Source organism: Cyclopterus lumpus, chromosome 15 (assembly GCF_009769545.1).
Source record: "Cyclopterus lumpus isolate fCycLum1 chromosome 15, fCycLum1.pri, whole genome shotgun sequence".
Lineage (NCBI taxonomy): Eukaryota > Metazoa > Chordata > Actinopteri > Perciformes > Cyclopteridae > Cyclopterus > Cyclopterus lumpus.
The window spans coordinates 15,985,931-16,004,747 of record NC_046980.1 but is presented as its reverse complement, the minus strand read 5'-3'; the positions used below and the strand labels follow the sequence as shown (position 1 = coordinate 16,004,747).

The following is an 18,817-nucleotide window of genomic DNA, read 5'->3' as shown; positions in this document are numbered from 1 at the left end:
TCCGTGTAACGTGAACGCGGCATTACTCTCTTCCCATGATGCAGTTCGGAAGAAACCCGGCGGGGACATTCAAAACCATGGCAGGCGACTCGAATAAATTGAAATCAACACCAGACTCTGAAAATGCGTCGTTTATTAATAACGGAGACATTGAGATAACGAGGCGTCTGACGTTTCCATCAGAGGAAGTTGTTGGCCCGCTGGAGGAACCAAAGATGACGTCTAAACAACTAGCGTTACAAAGTGTTCCCGACGACTCGGATTCATGCCGACTGTCTGCCGAAGTCGCCACACAACTCTCGCCTCAGGTCGTAAACACACGTTTAAAGGTGGAAAATGCGACGGAATTCAAAGATGCCTCCCCCGAACATCGACTAAATCCAAAACAGCACATTGGTTACGACGCTGAAGACAAGGAAAACACCGCTTTGCCCTCCTCAACCGGCCCTGCAGGTAACGTGAGGCAACCGAGGCGTCGTGGGTGACGTCACACGTGGTGTTCAACGGGGAGCATTAAGGCAACGTTACTCGTATCTAGTTTCTGAGATCAGGTTGTCACACACATTAAGATCAGTTGTTGCATTTAAAAAAACACTGCATTTTCATTTCTCTAATTTTTATAATGGTCATCTGTTCTCTTAATAACGTTATACAGTTAACAAGTATTTAAGAGGGACATACTATTCGGTCGTAACAAAGTTTATATTTTACTGTACATTTACGTATTTGTTTCTTGATGGCACACCATAAAAGGCAATAGTATTTTACAACTATTCAGCAGTATAGAGTAGATACAAGTAACCCTGACACGACCAGCTGCATTTAAATGCTACTTGCACATTAAGGCATCAATAAATATAATCCAGTGGAATAAAAACCTTTATATAATACTGCATAGATCTGTACATAGGCAACATTTTAAATGAAGGATTATTGCTGGAGTATTTGTTGCTTATGCCTAAGTAGAGGATCTGAGTAACTCTTCCACCACGGACAGACGGTAGTTGTTACTTTCAGGGGAGAAATAACTTCATTAGAACACTGGCCTTGTTAGATTTCAATATAATTTAACTAGCTAAAAATGAGCAGGAGAGGTCTTTTTCTCATCATAATTACCTTATTCTGGTCCCTTGTTTTTTACAGATAACCCCCAAGATGACACTTCTTGTCAGACAAGTTTTCAAGATTCCAATGTGAATGCCAGTAAACAACATTGTAACACAGAGGACATTGATTCTGAGGCGATGAGAAAAGCGCTGGACGAAGGCCTTGTGAACGTGGTTTTCCCTGGCACTGTAACTCAGGAAGGCTGCTGCCGCTTCGTCAGCGAGATCCTCAAGTGCATTCTCTATCAGAGGCAGCAACTACCCATGACTTATGACCAGCTGGTGTACTCCCAGAAGAAACAGCAAGCCTCGATGCAGGTGAATGGGAAACATTTGTGTGCACGCGTAGTGCAATTCAACTGTTCATAAATGAAGACGTGCTGTGGATTTGCGATGAATCATTAGTGTTTGAATGTTTTTGTTTTCCAGGATAAAGATATAGTAAGTCGGAGGCCAGTGCAAGCTGCAGACATGGAGTGGCGCAAGTGTCAACAGACCCTTCAGGAACTAGAGGAGGTGCTGCAGCAGCTGGAGGTGCTTTTTTCCCTGAGCAGGGTGCCCCGCGTGCTGCTGCTAATGGGTGGCTCCCTCATCCTCCCCAAAGAACTGTATGAAATCAACATGGAGGCTCTGATATTGGCTGGAGATAAATGTCTGCGTGTGTCTTCGTGCTTGAGGCAACTCTTCCGCAATTTGTTTGTGGCTGACCTGTTGTCTGACATCAGACCTGTTCGTTTAATGCCCACCACAGTCTTGGCACTGGCTCACAGGGATTGCGGTGTAGGTTGGTTCCGCCCTAAACTACAATTCAAAATGCCAACCCGTGTAAAACACCAAATTATTGCTCTGTCTACTGATCCCAGCATCTATAAGGAACCAAGGGCACAGGGGTCAGACTGGCTGGATTATGTGTGGTTTCAGGCACCCATGACCATCAAAGGCTTTGGCAAATGAAAAAGTTAGGAAACAGTCTTAGATTGGAGCAATCTTTCTTGAGCCTGTATACTACAATTACATGTTAATGGCGTTTCATGTTAATTTTTAACTATTCTTTATTTTAAATCAAGTTACTTTTTTTAATTTGTTTTACTTGCGATTAAAAGCATGTCTATTGAAACAAAATTGACACAAGCAGTATGGTGTATTAACCTTTTTTATAGAACTTTGAGTATCATTGTTTATATTTGAAGAATGCTTTACATGTTTGCTTTAAATATTACTAATTTTAAATATCACTAATTTTAAAGATGTTAAACACAGACCAACACATTGTTTACCATAACTTGAAAGGTTTAATGCATTATATTGCTTTTTTAATCCAATCTTTGGATACATTGGAATGTAAGTACCATCTTGTGTACACATGAACATTTATTAAAACATGAACAATATTTTGACAGTGCTGCTATTTTTTTAGGCAATCAAGCAATGAAGTGCATTGTAGTGTGAATATAACTTGTGTAAGAGGGATGTGCATTTGTGTCCCATTTGGAAGAACCCGTCAAAATCAAAACTTCTCAGCAATAATCAAGAACAGATGAGCAATAATTACATAGGTCTTAGAGCGCATCGGTGGGTTTAGAACTTCTCTACTTTTTTGACAAACTGGACAAGGTCGTTGGCTAGCAGCTGGGGCTCCTCGAAGGCAGCAAAGTGACCACCTCGAGGCATGAAAGTGTAGGAGTAGATGTTTCGATACCTAATTTGTGCCCATGACTTCGGGCAGTGCATCAGCTCCCCGGGGAAGGCGGCAAGTCCAGTGGGCACAAAAATCCCTATCCTAAAAACAAAAGAGGACACACAATCAGAACATGATTGGACAATAGGGTTGTAAACTTTACAAAACAAAAGTCAAGGTTCGGACAGTAAGAATGTTTGGCCACATACTTTGCATCCACTCTATTGTCAGGGTTGCTCTTAAGATTCTCTTTGTAGAAGCGCATGGAGGAGACAATGGAGTCTGTGGTCCAGTAGATCATGACATTTGTCAAGACATCATCCAGGCTAAATTTCCTGTACAGGTGCAGCATGTATGATTAATTACAGCCAGCAACACCATTACTTAAACCTTGTTGATCTATCGTTTAATTTATATGCTAAAAACAACAAAAAAGCTAAACTGAATTCCCGCTTGTACCTCTCCAGCCCACCATCCACCAGGTCTGTGTTGCTCAGATCAGTCCAGGAGGAGAACTTTTCCAGAATGTAGGCCGCCAAGCCTACGGGAGAGTCATTCGGCCCACAGCCTGTGCCCACAATTTAAGATATATTAAGAGCTGAAATAAGGGAATGCTGAGATTACAAAATCCCAGTTTGCTTGTCTCATGTGGGTTGTCTTTGACCTGTTAACCGAGCCAATATGATCATCAGAATCTGTTTCTTTGTTGTCCCCACCTGCAGTGTCTGGTTTAGTGGCCTGGATGTGAAAGTAGCCCGTTTCCCTCAGGATGTTCCAGACATTCTTCTCCAAGAAAGGGAACAATCGGCGAACATCTTCCCGACTGAAGCCCACCAGGAACGGCAGATAAGGACCAATCATGAGGGACAACATCACCTTTAATCCCCTTCTTGACATAAACATGTTGAGGTGGAGACCTTTTACACACCTGGGAAAAAAACAAAATTGTCAGTTTGATCTTAGATTATAGGTCTTAAAATATTTGAATCCTGTTACGTGCCAATTTATAGATATAAATGCAGGTTTTTAAATCTAATTTTTAGTTTTTGCACAGTGACCTTTATTTGCTCCAAGGAATTTTGAGTGCAAGTAGTTGTGGTCATGAGTGCACTTTGCACACTGCAAACACTTTCACAATTTAGGTAACAATGTCACAAGGCTTCCTTTATAAAATAAAACATGTGGGTGGTGGAAAGTGCACTGTTGGGGTAACTTGTAGCATGTAGAGAGGCTTGTTTGTGTTGTCTTACAGAGGCTTCATCTGTGCCATGTTGGTGGTTATGAGAGAGCCCCAGTCTCCTCCCTGCAGATAGAACTGGGAGAATCCTAAACGTTCCATCAGTGTCAGGAAAATTCGGGCAGCGGCGAGACTGTCGAATCCTAAATAGAATTAGAAATCCGTAAACGCCTGCTGCTCTAGCTGAAATATACACACAGACTTGTTTATTTAGACTCCCTACCTTGTTTATGAGGGGCGTCTGAGTAGCCGTAGCCAGGGATGGATGGGCATATGACCTCAAACACTAGACCATCCTGGTTCTCCGTGAGAAGGGGCAGAATCTTGTAGAACTCGTAGAAGGAGCCCGGCCAGCCGTGAACCAGCATAAGAGGCACAACCTTCTGATTCGCACGGTGTGGTGGTCGCACATGGACGTAGTGCACATCCAATCCTGCATTGATGCAAAAGCATTGGTGTGAAAGGAAAAGACAGTAGTGTGTGGAGTGAATTTTGACCAACTGGCTTGGTTAATTGGAAGCAAACCCTGTAGCTTTAGCTTGGTGCTGTGTGTACCTTCTATTTTAGTTTTGAAGTGTGGGTACTGGTTAAGTACCGCCACCTGCTTTTTCCAGTCAAACTTGTGTCTCCAGTAGGAAACCACTGTCTTGAGGTATGTGGAATTGAAGCCGTACTGGAAGCAGCTATCTTCCAAAGGATCGGTGTAGCGGGTTCTGTCAATGCGCTCATGGAGGTCCTGTTGAATAAGAATGCTCCACATAAACACATCAATGTCTCATTATTGTCATTTCTAAATTTGATGACTAGCGACGAAACAATTTAAAATCCACAGCTCAAAAAGTACCTCAATCTCTTCCTCTGAGGTTTCCACTTCAAAGGGATAGATTTGATCGTCCTCTGACAGCGGCTTCTTTCCTGCTCCCCACCAGCCTTCACCAAGAGGAATACTTTTGACCTGTCCTCTTTTGTACACCATGTGCAGAAGTATACCCCCTGCTGCCACGGCGGAGCCTATCAGGAGCTGCTTGTGGATGGCATCCATGTCACAGAAGACTCCCCTGCAAAGTGCGTGAACATAAGAGAAATAATCATCGAGATCATTACAAATATGTATATCTCGATCAAATCGGAGTCGTAGAAGCCCACTTACTTCAAAACCGCAAGTCTCTGCATTGTGCAAATCCAAAGGTGAGCGCACACAGGTGATTTATTTTCTTCTTCTTTAAAGACCTACACGAGGCCAAACAAAAAAAGGTTTACTTTTCTGCACCGCGCTTCGAAACTTACAAGCACGTCACCTTGCGTTTCAACATACCGTGTTGGACTCCTTTAGATGTGCCTCTAGAAAATGATCGAATGTCTACAAACTTGAGCGGACACGACGGAACTGGCCGGTGAAGCCAAAGTTCTTCTGAGGCGACGCGAAAAAAACACGATCGGTTTGATTGGCCGTGAGACCTGCCACTCAAACAGCCAGTGACGTCGTTCTTTAAATAAGGGGGAGGCGAAGACGTCGAGCTACTGTTGTTTTTGTTGTGTTGAGTGCGCAGTGAGAGAAACATGATGTGGAAGATTGTCCTCTCCGTTCTCGCAGCGGTTTTCGCCGTCGGGTCCGGATCCTCCATGTCCGGGGGGTATCGAGTCATCGATGCCAACGACGAGGGCGTGCGTAATGCCCTCGCCTTCTCCGTCGTCGAACACAATCGAGCCAGCAACGACATGTTCCTCAGCCAAGTGGCAAAAGTGATCAAGGCCGAGAGACAGGTTGGTCACGTCTTTTTTTATTTTGAGATAAATAAATCTCTACAAACTTTATTTCAGTGACACAATTCCGGTTTAGTCTACATGCAGGCCGCGGTGTGATGCCAGCCATGTACGGTCACAATAGGCCTGTTTGGCCTGGCTAGAGAACACTGCCCATTTTTCGCTTTTCAATCCTAAACTAACTGAGGTGACGTAACCGAGCGCACCACGTCATACTATGAAACCCCCGTCTCTCCATTATACAACCGATACAGCCAAATTGGACTTGTTGGCGATGTACTTTGCGCAAGAGGAGAGATGTAGTTCACTGAACAGTTTCACACGAAACTAAATGTTTGACGTGCAAAAATATATTGTTGGTAATGGTATAAGAAATGCATGGGATAAAAACAAAATTCCCAAAAAAACGGACACCGGAAAGAGGAGGGACTTCGCCCCGACATTATTTGACTTCGTTTATTCATCGTCTGCATGGATCCTGGCCGTGATTTAGGGATTGGCAGTGAAACACGTCTGGCTCTCTGAATAGCCACAAACCCCATGATCCAATTAAGCCCTATCCAGTGGGGTTATTATATTAATTTACAGTAGCTGTGTGCTCTTCTTGAAACTCTAAAGAGGGCAAACATGTAACTGCACCATATCATTTGTGTCAACTTCATTGGTATTTAACAGACATTAAGGATAAGCTGACTATGACAAATGTTTTTGGGCATGTGTATATTTAAACTTTCTGTCTGGAATCTAATGGCTGCCGGTTTTGCCTACATTTTTCATACACCTGAAATCTGCTGTATGCTATACTGCTTTAGAATTAAGGTTAACCCGGATCTTCTCCTCACAGGTGGTGGCTGGCTACAACTACGAAATAACTGTGATGATGGCGAAGACCCCCTGCAGAAAGGACGGCGCAAAGGACGTGTGTGCGATCCACCCAGACCCAGCAAATGCTCGGGTAATGACTTTAACGAGGCAACAACCTCAGCTGAGAAATATTTTTGCTTTTGGGAGTTGTTTACAAGTCATACAGTAGACTTCCCTCTTCAACCACACCACGCAATACAATTGTGACACAATAGTATACTTCCCCTCTTTGAACCATCGAGCTGTGTTTTGTTGTTGTTACTTACCACAGAGACAAGTTGGAATTAGTAGCATCATTATTAACCAGATCACTAAGTAAATATTGATATCTGACTGTGTGTCTGTGTATCTGTTTGTCTGTGTCTGTCCTTTTCTTCCTCAGCCTTACCAGTGCACATTCACCGTGTGGAGCCGCCCATGGCTTAATGACCTCAGGTTGACAACGCAGACATGCTAGAAAGAAAACTACGTGGGAAATCATCCCTGTTGCAGTGTTTGCAGAATAACCTTCATACAGAGCAATATGTATTTTCCTGTAGATGAAGCACACAATAATAACCTTTTGAAAGTCAGTGTTTCAGAATGTCTATCAAGTTTAGTATTGTAGAGATTCATTCACCTTTTGTAATGCATAATCATTAAACCAAGCAAAGAATGGTGAACTAAATTATTGATTAGGCTGTCTTTTATTGATACAGTTTGACTAAATGTCCCAATGTTTTTAATTTTTTTTTATGCAAAGCACATGTACACAGAGCACAGATGAGATTGCATCTGTAACAAAATAGAAGTGCTACATTAATGATGGAAAACATTTTATTACCCGACTGAGAATTGGGGGAAATAGTGGGAAATATCATCTGGTAACATTGTTTGATCGTAAAATGTATGAAAAGGAACCAAACGGGTGGATGCATTATTTGGTGAAAGGTGACTTTGTACCCATGCAATGATAAAAATGTATGAAGAAGAAGCTGTATATGCTACAATAGCTTTATAAGAAATACATTGAGCCTGTTAGCTGAGGTGGAGTAATCTAATTATTTCCTTGTCCGACCAATAACATCATGCATGTCATCGTCATAGCTGTTGTCATCATCTTCATCTTAATTAAGTACTGACTCAAACTCAAATCAAATTATATGTAGTGATATCATTTAGCTAAATAATGTAATGTATTAATACTAACTCGTACTTCAGTTGTGCTCTAGGACTATATAGTGAAGTTTAATTGGGACTGCATATTATGTTGTCAACGTTTTGGTACGAGTAAGCCTCATTTGCTTTTAAATTTTGTATTAATGCACATGAGAGTAATTGTTTTTATTTAAGATGATATTTACATTTACAAATGGGCAAAAACACCATCAACACCGAGCCAAAAGAGAGCTGACTAAAGGTCAAAGTGCCCCTGTTCCCTCTTTCTCGAACTTTGAGCTGCATTTCATGTAAGAACGGTGAATTATTAAATAAATCAGGCCACCAGTTTGAGGATCCAAACATGGTTATCACAGACCGGGTGACTTGAGTTTGTGAATGTGGTAATGCTTGAATATTATTATTTTTTTGAGTTGTGTGATAATATTTCTTGAAGTCACGTTTGTATCCTCACGTGTACTTTCTAAAATTATATTTTTGTGAACTGTTTAGAACCGTTGTGCCAAATTAGGCATAAAAAGAAGTCGTGCTCTCACCAATGGTCTGGTAGAGAGGTTGAATGGGACCGTAAGAAAAGCACAGGCATGACTATGCTGAAAATGTCAATCATAAATTACATTGTTGCAGACATTCCTACGGGGAGCATTGTCCTGGACAATGTCTCAAAGGTCCAAGACATACGGAAGCCATGGATTCCTGACAGGAAGTAGCCACAGCACCAGCTGCTTCAACCTCTTCTGCACCTGCCACTACAATCCCAACAGCCTCAGCACCTCCTACCACCACAGCATTTACCGGCAAGCGCAAAACCTGTAGCCATGCAACCAGCAGCCCTCTAATATTGTGATTTCATCATTTTGCTGAGTGTATTTCCGAGGGGAAGTCCCTTACCTTTTGGACAACCACATAGGCTTTCAACACAATGAGAGTGGATATAGCCTCCACTCTGCTCCATAAATCAGGTGCGTTTCCCTTAAGGCTTATAATTGTTAAAATAAAGTGTCATGATATGGTGTTCCTACAACAAAGTAAAGTGCATACTGTTAAGATCAAGGATGTGTTATGTTATTTTACAGACACTCAGAGGTATGCCATCACTCTGCACTGTAAAATCTGATTAGTTAACCTTACTTAAAAAAAGCATGCAAACCGATTGCCTTAAAAAAATCAAGTAAAGTAAACTTGTTTCAAGCAAGTAAAGTTGACTATGTATTGTAAGTTGTACTAACTCACTTATTTAGTGTAGTATACTTACACTTGAGTTTCTGTAACTAAACCAAATGAGTAAGGAATACTTAAAATTTTACTCAGGATGTACTTTTGACTAACTAATGTTACATGTTCTGCAACTTAAAATATATCAGTAATGTTTACTTGAACAGCAGTGCCATTTACTTGTTAAAAGCATGCAAACCGATTGCCTTAAAACAACCAAATTTACTTTACTTGTGTAAATTAAGTGCTAAATACAATAATGAAAAGGAGGTTATATTCTATTAAAAAAAAATTACATTTATAGTTACACATAAATCAAAGTAGAGATAAAGTTCAATTGTATGATTTGTTTTTAATTTTCTTCCTTCCATAACAACTGATTCCAACAACAAACGAAAAAAAAAAAAGAAGCAAAAGTTCTCTGACGACTCTGCGATCGTCGGCCTCATCTCGGCCGATGATGACAGGGAGTACAGGGAACTGAACCAGGACTTCTTAGGATGGTGCCAGCGGAACCGCCTCCAGATAAACTCCAGCAATACCAAGGAGCTGGTGGTGGACTTCCGCCGTGGTAAACGCTCTCCTCCAACACCAGTGAGCATCCAGGGACTGGACATTGAGATTGTGAAGTCTTATAAGTACCTGGGTGTTCACTTGAACAATAAACTGGACTGGTCTGACCACGCTCATGCACTCTACAAGAAGGGACAGAGCAGACTCTTTCTGCTAAGGAGACTGAGGTCCTTTGGGGTGCAGGGAGCACTCCTGAAGACCTTCTTCGACTCGATGGTGGCATCAGCCATCTTTTATGGAGTGGTCTTCTGGTGCAGCGGCATCACAGCAGCTGACAGGAGGAGACTGGACAAACTGGTGCAGCGTGCTGGGGTGTCCTCTGGATACTGTGGAGGTGGTGGGAGACAGGAGGATGATGGCCAAGCTATCGTCCCTGATGGACCACCCCTCCCACCCCATGCAGGGTACTCTGGCAGCGCTGCACAGCTCCTTCAGCCACCGGCTGATTCATCCCCGGTGTCTGGGGGAGAGGTACCGCAGGTCCTTTCTCCCCGCTGCTGTCAGGCTACACAACAAGCTGAGCTCCCAGTAGGCCACAAACACTTGAACACTTTGGACTTCGCACTGAACAGCACTTTAGCCCAGTTGTGCAATACTAATACGTTTAAGTACTTTTTAATTTTTACATTTATTTTATCCACTTTATTCTATTTCTACTCCGTCTGTATATATAATATTCTTCTTGTTTTTTACTCTTTTATCTTAATTCTGTTATTATACTACTTGTTTTACTTATTACTGTGAGCAATGCTGCTGTAATCCTGTAATTTACCCACTGAGGGACTAATAAAGGATTATCTTATCTTATCTTATCTTAAACCATTACCAACAAAAACATATACTGCATTTTGGTTCGAATAACACCATTTAGTAAAACATAAAACGTTGTGTGTGTGTGTAGAAATGGATGGTTGTGTGTATGTTTGTGGATGGTTGTGTGTAGTTGTATATGCGGATATGGATGGTTGTGTGTGTGTAGTTGTATATGTGGATGGTTGTGTGTCTGTGTGTAGTTGTATATGTGGATATGGATGGTTGTGTGTCTGTGTGTGTGTGTGTGTAGTTGTATATGTGGATATGGATGGTTGTGTGTGTGTAGTTGTATATGTGGATATGGATGGTTGTGTGTGGGTTTGGGCGATTGTTGAGGTGGGGATTGGCATCTACTCGCTGTGGGCTGGACTATGGCTACTGATACTACCTACTTTTGTTTGTTGTGTTAATTTATAAGGATTGCTCTGTATTGTGGAAAATGCAAAATAAAGTTACGAAAAAAATTAACTTATTTACGGTAGCACTTTCTAATAAGTACACACTATTTAATGATGAATTCAGTTTGTATTCATCATATACCAATGCTAAATAGTATGTACTTATTATAAAGTGCTACCTTACAATAACACTTTAAAACACTAAATTCTATTTATTATGTTACACTGCCTACATAAATGGCAGCTGCATTAATTTTGCAATACCAACAACAAGCAGTGTATCGGCAAAACTTGGTAGGGAACAAACAGGGTACCAAGTGCCAAACATCAACACTCGGTTAGTAACATTTTAACTCAAAAGCAAATTTTTAAGGGTCTGCAGCTTTGGTGGGAGTTTGTCCTTGCCCAAGCCAAGCATCACTCTTTGAGTGAAGTTGAATGTGTTCTTCATGGCTTTAGGATAGTTCAAGTGCAAGGCATACGATAGCCCAAACAAGAGGCAAAGTGTGTGAGGTAGGTTCTGGACTTCAGCCATCACAATACCTCCCTCAACAATAATGGCAGTCGACACTGGGTCCAGGTGGAGTTGATTTGGAGACAGAGGCACATCTTCACCGATGACAGTCAAAACCCCAACAGGTACTTGTGAAAATACACTGTTTACAGTTCCACTGCATCTGCAAGAAATAATTTTAAGTGGGGAGAATCTATTAATCATCATATAATTGTACCATTGTAAACATGTTGTCAAAATCTCTATTGCTGATTATAACTCCTAAAGCAGAAATATCCTCCAAATTATAGGGTACTGGCTGGCATCTTACCTTTCGTGAACGGGCCCCTCCGGCAGTTGACCTCTGTACTTTCTCTGAAAAGGACAAAGAAATTTAAAAGGAAGTTGTACTTATAGTATATACATATACACTGTTGGTATAGATGTAAATGCATTTACATACATATATTTGAGGCCATGTTCATAAAAAAAATTCTAAAACAGCATTCCCTCTTTAGTAATTTAGCAGTAGTGTGTTAACACAAAAACAACAATAAATTGAAATAAACATAAGTAAACTTAGCTGTTTTTTGTTCACAAAGGTCCCAATATAACTTGTCTAACGTTAACATAAAATGCAGATTGAGATTATGGCTGCTCGTATGTGACATTAACTATGGCAGTTCAGATTACTGTATGAAATCATTTCGGTGATGATAATATTCATAAAAATTGAGCTATTGAATAGGTTTTAAGGTTATCATTTGTCGACCTGACCCCAAGGTGAGGTCAACCACAACTGGAAACTTGTTGTACATACGTTGAGTTTCTGTGTGCCACTTGATTGTTGAATGCATCGTTTATTTCCCAGAACAAGCGAGCCTTGGAGTTCATGAAAAAGGTGGCCTACTACAGCCTGGATGACCAGATGTTAAGGAAAATGCTGAGAGAAGAGAATGCAGTTGACTGGAGCACGTATTTTCTCATTGGTGGTGAGTTAAGCTCACTGCACAGTGTTTTATATAATTTGACCGGCAACACAGGTTTTTTGTCTCAGTGTAACTCAGTGGTGTAACTAGGTTACCGTGAAGTACTGTACTTTCACTTTTAGATAATGGTACTTTGCTTGACATCATGACACTTTATAGTTCAACTCCATTACAATTCAGGAGTAAATATACCTTCATGCATATTCTTTGACAGTTGGAGGCCAAGTTACTCTTCAAATACAATTTTACACCTGAAACTGTATGGCAAGCTTATTAAAATGTGCATTATCACTATGAAACATTAATGCTGCACTGTTGATAATCCATGTAACATAAATATAACAGTTGAACACTCACCGGGACCATTTTTCTGCATTGAGTACTTTTGATACTTAAACTACATTTAGCTCAAAGTAATTCACTTTATTTTAAATGTTCAATGCAGGACTCTAACCTCCAGTAACTTCATCTTCTTCCCCCTCGTTTTCCTCTTTTATCCCCCTGTCTCCCAATCAAGTTCTTACCTTGGTAACCTCTGCCCGCCCAACCACCTGCCCCCTTGACCCCATCCCGTCTCACATTCTCCAGTCCATTGCTCCCGACCTTCTTCCCTTTCTCACCCATCTTATTAACACCTCCCTCTCAACCGGCTGTTTCCCTAACTCTCTGAAGGAGGCAAGAGTCAACCCTCTCCTAAAGAAACCCACTCTCGACCCCTCTGAAGTCAATAACTACAGACCTGTCTCTCTCCTCCCCTTCCTTTCCAAAACTCTCGAGTGAGCTATCTTTAACCAAGTCTCCTCCTATCTCCACAGCAACAACCTTCTAGACCCCCACCAGTCTGGATTCAAGGCAGGCCACTCAACAGAGACTGCCCTCCTTGCTGTCTCTGAGCAGCTTCACACTGCTAGAGCAGCCTCTCTCTCCTCTGTCCTTATCCTTCTAGACCTTTCCGCTGCCTTTGACACAGTGAAACCCCAGATCCTTATTTCCTCCCTCCAGGACCTGGGTATCTCAGGCACTGCACTCTCACTCTTCTCATCCTACCTCACCGACCGCACTTACCGGGTAACCTGGAGAGGATCTGTGTCTGAGCCTTGTCCTCTGACTACTGGGGTCCCTCAGGGCTCAGTCCCTGGTCCTCTTCTCTTCTCTCTCTACACCAACTCTCTCGGCTCTGTCATTCGCTCGCATGGCTTCACTTACCACAGCTATGCTGACGACACCCAATTGATCCTCTCGTTTCCCCAATCTGAAACACAGGTAGCAGCACGAATCTCTGCCTGTCTGACCGACATCTCTCAGTGGATGTCCGCACACCACCTGAAAATTAAATCTTCTCACTCAGAAGGCGGCACAGGTCCTGGTCCAGGCTCTGGTCGTCTCACGGCTAGACTATTGCAACTCCCTCCTGGCAGGTCTACCTGCTAATGTTATTCAACCTCTACAGCTCATCCAGAATGCAGCTGCTCGACTGGTCTTCAACCTCCCGAAATGTACCCACACTACTCCGCTCCTCCGCGACCTTCACTGGTTACCAGTGGCCGCCCGCATCCGCTTCAAAACATTGATACTTGCGTACCGTGCTGCGAACAGATCGGGTCCGGTCTACATCCAGGACATGGTCAAACCGTACACCCCAGCTGGTTCACTTCGCTCGGCTTCTGCCAATCGGCTTGTAGCTCCTTCACTTCGAGCTAAACACTCTATGAAGTCACGACTGTTTGCTGTGCTGGCTCTCATTGGTGGAACAAGCTCCCCATTGACATCAGGACAGCAGAAAGTCTCTACATCTTCCGTCGCAAAATAAAAACACATCTTTTTCGTCATTTAAGTCAAGGCTTAAATCAAAGGGTGACCGTGCTTTTGCCATCAGAGCCCCTCGACTTTGGAACGACCTACCTGAGGGGATAAGGCTCGCAGAATCAGTAGCTTAATTCTTTTAAATCACTTCTTAAAACCCATTTTTATAGAACTGCTTTTAAGTGATGTCGTCCTTTTATGCAATTTCCCCTTGTTTCCCCTATTTTAGTTAGTCTGTTCTGCTTTATTTTGTATTTGTAATTTTCTATTCCTCTATTGTGTTCATTGCCTCATGTATTTCCTGAAATGTTTACTTGTATTGATGTTATGTTTTTACCTTGCTTCTATGTAGAGCACTTTTTAAACTCTGTTTTTAAAGGTGCTATATAAATAAATGTATTATTATTATTATTACTATGTCACCTTTTCATAATAGGTGCAGGTGTTTGCAGGACAGCTCCAAAATCAATTGAGCCCTTGATTCATTCTTTGCTATGTCTGCACTGAACAATTATCAAATGATGTCCGTATGCAGTATGCCCTCTATCGAGGCCATCTCATTGAATGCACACCAGTGCAATTAAATTGTTTCTGAAAACACTCCCCAAATTTCATGCATTTGCATTTATCAAAGAGAGTGTGAATTTCTTTTCGCATTACTGCCGAAGCTTCCGTAGGAGTGTCAATTTAGTCCAGGGTCAAGAACAGCACTTTGTATGTCTTTTATCTGTTTCTATAACTAACTTTTTAGATGTTATCAGTTTTAATACAGTAGCCTACATTCCTTTTAGATGTAGATTTAAAGGCTATGGTCTCGAGAAGTAATTTCATATTGCCTTTTTTCCTATTAAGACAGGGGAAAGAGTTTCACAAATTTGAAACTTGGTATTCAAGTGTTTGACTTGTGGACAGTGTTTCTCAACTGGTGGGTCACGGACCTTTGCATGCGGGCAGATACAAATTATAAATAATAATACATATATGTGTATTCCTGCATATACAGTATCTTCACATCTCTCTTTTCTTGCAGAAGGGTGATCTCTTCAAAGGCACATTAGTTTTTGCAAAGGATGAATCTAGTCTAGAGGAAACCCTGAAGAAGTCCTGTTTTTGACTGGACCCGGTACCTTTCCCTCGGTAACATAATAAGCACTTTTGCTCTTGTCATCGTCTCTTGATTAATTAAGTCATAGCATTCATCTTTTATGCTCTTCTTTTCTTTGCTTTCATGGCATGGCTCTATGAACATTGAAAAGCTATCATTGCACGTATGATCTTTGCAGTCTTAAAATTGTACTTTACTTTATTTAGGAGCGGGCTATAATGAGACAATAATGAAGTTACAACACCAAGACACCTGAAATTCTATCCAATCCAGTTTTTTTAATTTATTGGTGTCATTAGGGTATACATCTAGCTTAGTTTTATCATCTTCTTTTTTGTGTTCAAAGTCCTCCTGTTGTAATGCAACCATTCTATGCCATATTCCATACATTCTAAGATGACGAATGTAAAAACATAAATATCACGGAAACTTTGTGACCTCAATATTTGCACATTTGTGGTATCATTTGTGGTATCAAAACAAAGTTGAAATCACTTCTGGTAGACTGAAATCTTTAATCGTACAAAATGCAAAAGCAATACAAATACAAAAGGAAGTTTCACACATTTAATGATAGCATTTCCTGATGACACTGGAGGGCGTATCCAACCTTCCCTCTATTGACAGGTAGAGCCATGCAGGGCAATCTTTGAGTGTCTAGTGTGTGGGACTAAATCATTATCTTAGGTTAAATAGTTCATTTTTAAAACAGGACTCTGCTCTGAATCAGCTCAGGGGTCTCACTCAGCCCTCTGGACGAATCCCACGTTGGGTTGGTGAATCAGACATGGAAGTTTGGAAAGAATGAGGACGCCGTCAGGATGATCTTGAACATGCTCGCAAACTTCCCATCCTGCTGCGTGCTGGACGCAGAAGCCTGGGCTTTTATCGAGGACCCCCTCGTACAGGGAAGCCTGGTTTGAATTCAGTGGTTTTTAAAATACCTCAACAGGGCTTCTTAATGATACGTTGCTCCCCATGTAGAAAAGGGGAAATGATTTATGGTTTAGGTTTTTATCCTCCTACTTGCACAATGTTATATTTTCACTTCAGGTTCAGTCGTCTTAAACTGAAGTGACCTGCTCCTTGCAGACCTCTCTTCAAAAGTCTCATCTCTTTTGCTCAAAAGAAGTTGATGCAAGTCTGGATCTGAAATGGAAATACCAACAAATATTCTTAATGTTAATAGTATGCATATTTATAAAACATAATGGAGAATTATGTTCTCATCATGAAAATGTATGTAAATACTGCATAACCTGTTTGCTTTACAGTTGATACATTCTACTGTTACTAAACTGGATATCTAGCTTAGCTGCTGCAGCATTTCATTTCTGAGATGCCATTTAGATTTGTTTGTGTTAGCGTGATTGTTCTTCATACCTATTTTTGTTTATTAACATTTGTAAGAGCACAGTTGGAGGGAGCCTTCCTGTAATTGTTATATATACACATACAATTAAAGAACTGGAGCGTGACATTTTATTTGTCAGCATATATATTATCCAGACTGCTCTGGTGCTAAGAGTAGATCAAAATAAAAGTTGTGATAGAGCTTCAGGCAAAGCCAATACACCTTATTGAGTCATTTTGTTCTAAATTAATAATTTGGTCAATAAAAGGTCAAATATAATTATAACAATTGATGTTGTTAATAACAACGTAATTGTTAATAACATAATCAAACAGTATTAATGCAATTATTTCTTAAATAAATCCATGATTCATTCAAAACAAATAGGATTGAAAATATATACTGTATATTTAAAAAGGAATAGAAAAACCTGCTCACTGTTTTACCTTTGTTCTGTGCACTCTTCGAGACGAATCAACCAAGTGTTCCAGTACTCCAACATCAGCTCTGAGCTCAACTGATGAGCATGGGCCGGTGAGCCGTCCTTGTAGGCGACTACAATGAGTCCATGTTCAACCTGGAGCAGAAATATGTTTTTTGTGACACACTGTAGCGGTCATACAATTAGACCGATTAAATGTGTTTATTAACTACTCTTCAATGTATGATTTATGTACATCATTTGACTTCAGGCTGAGAGATAAACAATCTGTGTGAAAAGCAGAGAAACAAGAGATCATCACATCGTGTATCTCAGTAGATCACCTGGTATTTGTAGTTGGCGTCATTGTTCAAAGCCCCAGCATAGGCTGCCAGCTGAACAGGGTTGTCATATGTGTTGCTCAGGAATGGTTTGGGCTTCTCTGAAGTCTTCCAGTCAATAACACACAGGACACCCCTGCAAGTAAACATGTGCTGTCAAGTCTGTTATAGAAGTAGAAGAGTCTACCTTTGTCTGCAAACCACAATATGTACCTGTAGCAAGCAACACAATCCAAAATGCCCAGATAGTTCAGCGTGTCATGGTACACAGCGCTTTCAGTTGCTCTCACGGCCCTGACGTCACTCAGTACGTGAGAGATACTCTCCAGGTATCCCTGGACCTCAGGTGGATACTCGGAAGTCTCCGGAGGATTTGTGTTCTCCCGAGTTGCACATGACGACAGGATGTCCTCCAAAGCTGAATGGAACAGTTTCCCTTGCCTGAATAGATCTGATTGAGAAAAACTACTTTTGGTCACTTTTCAGTTTGTCCCGACACCACAGTCACCACGTCACACATAATTCAACAGCAGCTGACATTGATGCGACGAGACTTACTCTGACTGTATTCTTTGAAGCCCTCCTCTCCGAGCTCCGCCACCATCCTCCTCTTCCACCTCTCCAGGTAGAAGATCTGCTCCGGGGAAAGCGTCTGCTGAAGAATGCGGGTCACACTCGGAACGAGAGGCCTGTCCGCCCGGTTTAACACAATTCGGGCTGGAGGTCCCGACTCCGGCTCCTCCGTTTCAAGAGTCTCCTTAAAGTGCAAGAAGGGATGCAGGGTTTTGGGAACCCTGGTCTCTGGTCTCGAGGAGGGTGTTGCAGCTTTGACAACAGGTCCATAAACGTGTTCGTCCTCCGCTTGGAGGGTATCGGGGGTTTGGGAACTGATCCTGGATGACATGACGGACTTCACGAGAGAAGAGTAGCGCTCGCTGTCCACAGAGCTGTACGGGCTGCGTCTCTTTGCGGATCTTAGGCAACGGCATGCAGAGAAATGTCTCACGAAGAGGGCGGTGCATCGGGGGACAACCGTACCTCCAACGCACGCTACGCGATTCAGAATGAACATTGTGAGCACTTCACGGAATAAGAAGACAATAACGTGTTAGTTAACTGGCTACATAGAGCTCACGTACAGTGGTTTTAGTATTTTCATAGTACTTTTAAGATCATGCCCTTCATTTGGGTGACGGTACTTGCCCCAACATGTTCCAGAGTAACTCGTCCTGCCAAGCACCACTGTTTCTACACGACGCACCTCTTCGGCCACACAAACTTCCGTAGATGGGACATGAAGTTCCGGGTATTTGTAATGATATTAACTACATTACCCATAAAGCGTAGCGTACCATTGAGCCAGTGGTGCACTCTTCGAGTCTATGGGCGGTACTCGTTTTATTCACTTTAATTTACTTCTACGCGGACAACGCCTCGTCGATCCGCTACCTAGTGATAACAGAAATGCGACATTCCCATTTAAAAATAAGTTATCATAAAGCATT

The 18,817-nt window shown here is 41.8% G+C and overlaps 5 protein-coding genes across 7 annotated transcripts; 3 read left to right on the top strand and 2 right to left on the bottom strand.

The window, feature by feature from the left end:
• Positions 1–23: 23 nt before the first annotated feature.
• Positions 24–2,497, top strand: mad2l1bp (MAD2L1 binding protein). Its single transcript, XM_034551740.1, has 3 exons — positions 24–453; positions 1,144–1,424; positions 1,536–2,497. Exons 1-3 carry the CDS (start codon positions 36–38, stop codon positions 2,058–2,060), a joined length of 1,224 nt encoding a protein of 407 aa, XP_034407631.1. The 5' UTR covers positions 24–35; the 3' UTR covers positions 2,061–2,497.
• A 32-nt stretch (positions 2,498–2,529) lies between these two features.
• Positions 2,530–5,446, bottom strand: ephx5 (epoxide hydrolase 5). The gene is made up of 10 exons (XM_034551739.1): positions 5,337–5,446; positions 5,172–5,251; positions 4,866–5,079; positions 4,577–4,757; positions 4,245–4,454; positions 4,035–4,164; positions 3,501–3,712; positions 3,244–3,352; positions 2,994–3,119; positions 2,530–2,886 (listed from the first exon to the last, which is right to left on the bottom strand). Exons 2-10 carry the CDS (start codon positions 5,192–5,194, stop codon positions 2,685–2,687), a joined length of 1,407 nt encoding a protein of 468 aa, XP_034407630.1. The 5' UTR covers positions 5,195–5,251; positions 5,337–5,446; the 3' UTR covers positions 2,530–2,684.
• A 62-nt stretch (positions 5,447–5,508) lies between these two features.
• cst3 (cystatin C (amyloid angiopathy and cerebral hemorrhage)) lies at positions 5,509–7,675 on the top strand. Its single transcript, XM_034551741.1, has 3 exons — positions 5,509–5,785; positions 6,630–6,740; positions 7,032–7,675. Exons 1-3 carry the CDS (start codon positions 5,582–5,584, stop codon positions 7,104–7,106), a joined length of 390 nt encoding a protein of 129 aa, XP_034407632.1. The 5' UTR covers positions 5,509–5,581; the 3' UTR covers positions 7,107–7,675.
• Positions 7,676–11,949: 4,274 nt separating this feature from the next.
• Positions 11,950–16,119, top strand: LOC117744313 (glycine N-acyltransferase-like). The gene is made up of 4 exons (XM_034552510.1): positions 11,950–11,959; positions 12,048–12,082; positions 12,171–12,291; positions 15,932–16,119. Exons 1-4 carry the CDS (start codon positions 11,950–11,952, stop codon positions 16,117–16,119), a joined length of 354 nt encoding a protein of 117 aa, XP_034408401.1.
• Positions 15,692–18,623, bottom strand: mgme1 (mitochondrial genome maintenance exonuclease 1). 3 transcript variants are annotated; one of them, XM_034551833.1, is made up of 6 exons: positions 18,516–18,623; positions 17,871–18,392; positions 17,526–17,763; positions 17,316–17,448; positions 16,997–17,127; positions 15,692–16,345 (listed from the first exon to the last, which is right to left on the bottom strand). In XM_034551833.1, the coding sequence occupies exons 2-6, from the start codon at positions 18,382–18,384 to the stop codon at positions 16,306–16,308; spliced, it is 1,056 nt and encodes a 351-aa protein (XP_034407724.1). In that variant the 5' UTR covers positions 18,385–18,392; positions 18,516–18,623; the 3' UTR covers positions 15,692–16,305. The 3 variants fall into 3 exon arrangements, with proteins under 3 accessions (XP_034407724.1, XP_034407723.1, XP_034407725.1); XM_034551832.1 differs by having other exon boundaries at positions 17,871–18,612; XM_034551834.1 differs by lacking the exon at positions 15,692–16,345 and having other exon boundaries at positions 16,993–17,127; positions 17,871–18,613.
• Between the last annotated feature and the right edge of the window lie 194 nt (positions 18,624–18,817).

Coding starts and splice junctions, on each gene's coding strand:
- cst3 (XM_034551741.1), top strand. CDS start 5,582: ATGATGTGGAAGATTGTCCTCTCCGTTCTCGCAGCGGTTTTCGCCGTC. Junction 5,786..6,629: donor TGATCAAGGCCGAGAGACAG/GTTGGTCACGTC, acceptor TTCTCCTCACAG/GTGGTGGCTGGCTACAACTA. Junction 6,741..7,031: donor CAGACCCAGCAAATGCTCGG/GTAATGACTTTA, acceptor TTTCTTCCTCAG/CCTTACCAGTGCACATTCAC.
- mgme1 (XM_034551833.1), bottom strand. CDS start 18,384: ATGTTCATTCTGAATCGCGTAGCGTGCGTTGGAGGTACGGTTGTCCCC. Junction 17,128..17,315: donor ACGCCAACTACAAATACCAG/GTGATCTACTGA, acceptor TTTCTGCTCCAG/GTTGAACATGGACTCATTGT. Junction 16,346..16,996: donor GAAGAGTGCACAGAACAAAG/GTAAAACAGTGA, acceptor TTTCCATTTCAG/ATCCAGACTTGCATCAACTT.
- mad2l1bp (XM_034551740.1), top strand. CDS start 36: ATGATGCAGTTCGGAAGAAACCCGGCGGGGACATTCAAAACCATGGCA. Junction 454..1,143: donor CTCCTCAACCGGCCCTGCAG/GTAACGTGAGGC, acceptor TGTTTTTTACAG/ATAACCCCCAAGATGACACT. Junction 1,425..1,535: donor AACAGCAAGCCTCGATGCAG/GTGAATGGGAAA, acceptor TTTGTTTTCCAG/GATAAAGATATAGTAAGTCG.
- LOC117744313 (XM_034552510.1), top strand. Junction 12,083..12,170: donor TTTGTCGACCTGACCCCAAG/GTGAGGTCAACC, acceptor TTTATTTCCCAG/AACAAGCGAGCCTTGGAGTT. Junction 12,292..15,931: donor CACGTATTTTCTCATTGGTG/GTGAGTTAAGCT, acceptor GAATCAGCTCAG/GGGTCTCACTCAGCCCTCTG.
- ephx5 (XM_034551739.1), bottom strand. CDS start 5,194: ATGCAGAGACTTGCGGTTTTGAA. Junction 3,353..3,500: donor CACTAAACCAGACACTGCAG/GTGGGGACAACA, acceptor TTGTGGGCACAG/GCTGTGGGCCGAATGACTCT. Junction 2,887..2,993: donor GACAATAGAGTGGATGCAAA/GTATGTGGCCAA, acceptor TTTTGTTTTTAG/GATAGGGATTTTTGTGCCCA.